The sequence below is a fragment of the Gossypium arboreum genome, chromosome 12 (assembly GCF_025698485.1).
Source record: "Gossypium arboreum isolate Shixiya-1 chromosome 12, ASM2569848v2, whole genome shotgun sequence".
Taxonomy (NCBI): Eukaryota; Viridiplantae; Streptophyta; class Magnoliopsida; order Malvales; family Malvaceae; genus Gossypium; species Gossypium arboreum.
This window is the reverse complement of record NC_069081.1, coordinates 82,415,223-82,421,582: the sequence shown is the minus strand read 5'-3', so window position 1 is coordinate 82,421,582 and position 6,360 is coordinate 82,415,223. Positions and strand designations below refer to the sequence as shown.

Below are 6,360 nucleotides of genomic sequence, written 5' to 3'. Positions count from 1 at the left end.
CAATTTAATCTCAAAATTAAAATAAATTTTCAAATAAGTCTGGAACCAATAAAAATATTGAAAATGAAAATGTTATCATTTCATTCAAAATTTCTAAAATAATTTATTATAAAAAATTACCAACATGTCCAAATTTGGCAAGAAATCTGAAACCAAAATATTTGGAGTGTTACAAATAAGCTCATAGAATGAGAACTGCATGTTATTGAGTAGGACTCTCCTTTTAAAAATTTCCAATATTTTTTTATAATTTTCATGTAAATTTCTCTTTTATATAATTTGTTCAAATTTTGTATTTTTAACATTTATAACTATTATTTTCTTGAATTTTTAGAATGAGGGCCAAATTGATATAATATAAACATTGAGGTATAAATTTGTTATTATGCCAATAAAATGTCATGTGAAAGTTTTGCTAGGGATGTAATGGTGGAGTGATCAAATTATTAAATTTTTCTAACATATTGGATAAATTAAAGAAAAAAAAACTTACTAATACTTGGGTGATTATTGGTGTAGTTCTCAACAAATAATGGTTTTTTCCATTTTATATTTATATTTTTCATCATTTTATATTAAAAATATTTTTAAAGAACTTTTTTAAAAGTAGAAATTAATTATTTAAATGATAATTATGATATAAAATGCATCAAAATCAAAACCTTTTCATTTGAAGAGGCTACAAGTACAATCATAATCACATTTACAATTATAATCAATATATATTTGAATAACTACAATAAAAATAAATACGCAATTATGGTAGGGGTGAAGCTTGAAGGTTCGAACTGTTTTTGTCATGGTTATAGCATTATCGTGGCTTCTTGTTGATTTTCTAATGGAGCCTTGGTTTTGTTATTTCATTCCATGGTGTTGCTCATGGAGCTCGTATTTTATTGCTCCGGTTTAGCTATTGTTTGCTATTTCTTCTCCCTGCATTGAAACTCTTTTTCTAATAAAGTCACTCGTTTGGCTGAGGAAAAAAAAACGCAATCAAAATATATCCTAATAAATTTAAACAGATTCTACACTTAAATCTGAATGCAAGTGTTGAAATTCAATATCCAATTACATGCATTTTACTTCAATCTTAAAATGCAACAGTTCAAGTCAAATATCCCATTACTTGTTACTAAAAACAAATTAAACTTGAAATATTTTTAATGCAACGAAAAGAATCTAATATGACCCATAGATTTCGAAAATTTCCAACCTATGAAAATATTTACGTCAAACTAATCAATCTATTGACAACATTTTGTTTTACATATGAAATCTTTTTGTATGCAAAGATGCCAATAGTAGAAGAAATTGAATTAAAAAAATAAAAGAAATTATTTTTACAGTTCCGATTAGAAATCAAAATACCTTTGTTCTGAACGTTTAGGCCAATTTGGTGTTACATACTTGGCTGACAATTTTGGTTCCTTCCCCCATGGAGCTTACCCTAAACTTACACTTCACTTCCATGGTTCTGCGCCACATCTTCAATATCCAAACATTGAACACCAATGGAGTTTCGACGTTCATCTCTAAAGATATTGGACGTTTGCCACTCATGCTCTTCTTGACATTCTGCGGCAACGGTTTGTCTTTAACACCGTTTACTTTAATATTTACTTCGTTGGAATTACCCTTCTTTTGTCCCAAGCTTGGAAATTCTCCCCAACCGAGTGTTTTCCTCCAGTATGTTAGTTTTAAATCATCTTCCTCCGATGCGTATGTGATCCCCATTTTTTCATTAGGGTTCTTGATCTTCAATTTAACATCGTATGTAGGGGGACTTCCCTTTTGTTGCTTGACGATTAGACTTGAAATAGAGAAAACCGGACCTTTAGGACTAAAGCAAAAGTAAACCACAAGTATGGCAGTACCAATTATTAAACCAATCACAAGCAAAACAAGAAGAAAGCATATGAAGTACTTCAAGCACGGTAACTTTCGCTTTGGCTTCTTGGCTGCCATACGATATTTTTCTTGGATTTGGGCATTTTCAGGAGGCGGAACGCGGTATATTTGGTTTTTAGGGACTTGGACGACGAAGGATGACAATGGATGGCCTGGAGGAGGAGGGAGAGGCAACTGCGGGGAAACGCCATCATCATTAGAGTTGTGCTTGGGATTTAAATGTTGCAACTGAGGATCCTCTGCCGAATACGCAACCCGCTTCTCCATTTGGGAGATGGGGTGCGAAAGGTAGGAGTAGGTGCCAAAGGTGAAAAAAATTGAAGGTTCGGGAGAGGAATTCAGGGTTTGCGTGGGATCCAAGCGGTTATTTTGATTTTTGGGGTAAATAAAGCTATTATTCCGTTGATAATGATTAATTTGGTTCCATCGTTGGAGTGACGGGCGGTTAGGATTTGACTAAGACAACGCAAGTTTTTTAGTTAATGTAGTAAATGAAGAAATTCAATTGCTATTTTCTCTGTGTGTCAAAATATTGGACTCTATTTTTGGACAACGGTCATTTCTTTAACCATATTGTACTATGCATTACGGTAATTAACTAACCATATATTAACTTTAGCAATTAAAGGTTTGTAAATTTTAAAATAAATAGTTTATTTTAATTAAGAATATTCAAAATTAAAAAAATAACTTGCAAATTTTAAATTTTAAGAAATTTCATGAAACAGTTCAATGCAAATTTTCTTTGGTAATAATATGACTTCTAAAAGTACTATTTCATATGTTACCTCATTCTATTCGAACGTGACCAATTATAAAATTTAAAAAAAAGTAAATAAACTAAATTAATAGTAAAACATCTTACTGTGCTGGTGCTACATGTTTACCTACACACCATTTCAATAGAGGAAAGTCCAAAATAACTTTTTTTTAAATACAATGGATATTATATATAAAAATATTTAAACTACCTCCAAAAGGCTACTCTTCTAAACCAAAAATAAATAAATAAAATTGTACCATTTCTTTTTGGTAAAAAATTATCCTTAATCTTAAAATAAATATATCGTTTTTCATTTTTTTCAGCCGGCTTATAATCTAGTAAATTATAAATTTATTTAACTACTATACATATTCTTCATTTATTTTATAATTCTAAGATTTATTAATGAATAGTTTGATGCATAACCCTTATACATAATCTAAACTCAAACAAATAGAGATCCCTACAGCCAAACATTACTTCATCTCGATAAATAAAAATATGCGTGTTTTCAAAGATAATATGAGTGTAAGTTACAAGTTAATTTATGGTAAGAGTGCAATTTTTAAAACATATAAGTAAATAAAATTGTATTTTATTGCTAAATTATAGAAATATCATTAATATATTCGTTAATATTTTATTTTTCCTTTTTTTTATTTTCTTAACTATGTTGCTTTTATTACCTTAAATTACTCTAAATTGAATTCAGATTTAACAAAATTATATATATATATATATATATATATATTACTACAATTTTCATAATTTCAATTTCCATTGCTTTTATTTGAATATTTTTCATTATTTGACAAAATGTTAAATGAATATTACTATATTAATTTGATTTAATTACTTCTAATTTTATTATTAACCAACCAACCATCATTACTTAGCATATACATTCTATCTTATCAATAATTATTACGTAAAATTTATATATTTACTCATCTCAATAAATAATCATCAAATATGTATTATGACATCAACTTCAATGGTTATAGTGCCACTTATGCCTCCACTTAATTCCAAGGAGGAATTACTAGAAATTTTGAGTTCATAGGTTAATATCTCACAATATACGAGTTTATATATATTTATTTAGATAAGTTAGTTTTAGTTTGAATTTATTTGTTAAGTCCCCTAAGTTTAGTACTTTTAATTATTTATACAAATTAAAATAACCACTTCAAAATATTAACAATTGGCATTAAGTAAAAACATTTTAAGAAAAGTTTGCCATATTGGCACGTGGCACATTTCTAAGTCTGCCCTATTGGCATGTTTCTTAGGTTTTGTTTTGGGATTTGAGTGGTCTGCGTTGTGGTGGTTTTGTCAAAGTGGTTGATCGATGGAGGGTGGCGGTGATAATACAGCGAAGGAGAAAGGGATGGCAGTGCTTTCACTTAAAGGGGGAGGAGGAAGTTGGAAGGTCAATTTGGAAAGAGAGGAGAGCGTTGAGGTGGATGATCTCTATGTAGTGGGTAGTTTCTTGACTACCAAAGTTATTCAATTTCAGGCTATGAAGTTGACTTTGATAAATTTGTGACATCCATATGGTGGGGTGACGATTTCAAATTTGGTAGATAAGCATTTCTTGTTTAGATTTTATTATGAAATAGATTTTGATAGATTTCTAGAAGGTAGCTCTTGGACTTTTAATGGCCATTTATTAGTTTTTAATAAACTACGAAAAGGGGAAGATTCGATGGTAGTGTCATTAGTCTTTGTTGATTTTTGAGTTTAGATCCATGATCTACCATTAAGGTTAATAACAGATAATATGGCAAGGTAGTTTAAAAATTTTATAAGGCAATTTCTAGAGTATGATATGAAAGATATGGGTAGGGGCTATCGGGGTTTTATGCAAATCAGAGTTTGTATCGATATCAGGAGCCATTGAAACAAAGAAAGAAGATTATTTTATCCCAAACGAATAACTGGAACGATGGAAATGTGCAAATGTACACAATTGCAACAAGTAATAAGGTGACAAGTAAATGTCTAGTTATCGTAACCATAAGGACTGTGAAAAGAATTATTTATGAAAGTAACTAAAAACACTTTGGTGAAGAAAAATATTTTGATTTTGAGGAAGTAATTAAAAACTAGAATTTAACTAAGTAAAATAAAATAAAAATAAAAATAAAAGTTCCAATACACAATTTTAAAAGACGATTTTAATCAAGATGACATAATTGTGTTAGATTAACTACATTTTAACTACATTTCTTAACTTAGAATTACTAGGTAATAATGCATTTCGACCTTGAAACAGTTTAATCACAATAATCTTGCAAGTTATGCAAGGCTAATGTACCGTTTAATACCGTCGCTAATTTAACCCTCAACTATCTTAGAAGATTAAACATGTACTGATTAAGTATTGTGTCAATTAATTACAATTTTAACACAATTAAATATTTAATTCATTAGTTACCTTACAATCATAATGCAAAAATAACACAATCATGATTTTACTTAATCAAAGAATTTACTAAGACCTAGAAGAACACAAACATAATTTTAATAACTTAAGTCGACGAAATGCAATCAACCTTACATGAATTAAATTTAAGCCATATTAATTAAATTAAACATATCAACAGAACAAGTATTCATAGACGTGTTCATAATAACAACAACAAAAATTAAAAGATAGGGAACTAGGATCAAATTCGGTGTTTCTCCAAAGCTTGACTAGTTTGCTCCGCTCCTCCTTCTCTGCTTGTTCCTGTTGAACCGAGGCTTCTACGAGCACTTGAATGCTGCTACCAATGATGGTTGAAGGGCTATTTTCCAAGAGGGGAAATCAGCAAGGGAGTGAAAGGGAAAAAGAAGAACAAAGGAAGGGTTTTGAAGAGAGAAAGTGAGAGAGAAATGAAGAATGAAAGGATGAGAGGTGTGTTTGAATTGATCAGCCAAGGGGTATTTATAGGTTGGATAGGCTGCTAAAAATAGCAAAAATCAGCAGCCATAGATGTAACACCCCTAACCCGTATCCGTCGCTGGAGTAGGGTTACGAGGCATTACTAGACATATCAAAACATTTAACATTCATTTCACAATCATCATAGCATCTTAGTAATACATCAATACAGAGTCCCTTATATAGGTCTACGAGACCTTAAACATGCTTAGAAAGGAGTCGAGACTAAATCGAGCTCATACAAAATTTTTCAAAACTTAAACATTTTTCAAATTTATAAAAGTCACATGCCTGTGTGAACAGGCCATGTGCCTCACACGACATTAGACACGCCCGTGTGTCTAGGCCGTGGCAAAACAGGGCATACATACTAACTTGTCCCACATAACCACAAGACATGTCCATGTGCTATGTCGTGTGAAAATTAGAGAGGCTACTGACTTGGGTCACACGGCCGACCACACGCCTATGTGCCAGCTCGTGTGCCACACATGGCCAATAGACACGCTCGTGTGTCTAGGCCGTGTCAAAACTATAGGGTATACTGACTTTAAATCGTAGGGTACCCTAGGGGTCACACGGCCGTGTATCATAACCGTGTGCCACACACGACTGAGACACACGCTTGTGTCTCTGCCTGTGTGGACAAAAATAGGTTATTTGCAAAGCCAATTTGCCACCCATTTTGGGTCATCCCTACAAACATAAAACCAAGCACATTTCATACCAATTTCCAGCCAATTCATACACCATTCATGCC

The 6,360-nt window shown here is 31.4% G+C and overlaps 1 protein-coding gene across 3 annotated transcripts; it reads right to left on the bottom strand.

Moving 5' to 3' along the window:
* Nucleotides 1–617: 617 nt before the first annotated feature.
* Nucleotides 618–2,356, bottom strand: LOC108478620 (NDR1/HIN1-like protein 13). Of its 3 annotated transcripts, none has more exons than XM_017781088.2 (2): nt 1,369–2,356; nt 618–973 (listed from the first exon to the last, which is right to left on the bottom strand). In XM_017781088.2, the coding sequence occupies exon 1, from the start codon at nt 2,173–2,175 to the stop codon at nt 1,384–1,386; it is 792 nt and encodes a 263-aa protein (XP_017636577.1). In that variant the 5' UTR covers nt 2,176–2,356; the 3' UTR covers nt 618–973; nt 1,369–1,383. The 3 variants fall into 3 exon arrangements, with proteins under 3 accessions (XP_017636577.1, XP_017636578.1, XP_017636579.1); XM_017781089.2 differs by having other exon boundaries at nt 618–946; XM_017781090.2 differs by having other exon boundaries at nt 618–933.
* Nucleotides 2,357–6,360: the final 4,004 nt, after the last annotated feature.

Coding starts and splice junctions, on each gene's coding strand:
- LOC108478620 (XM_017781088.2), bottom strand. CDS start 2,175: ATGGAGAAGCGGGTTGCGTATTCGGCAGAGGATCCTCAGTTGCAACAT.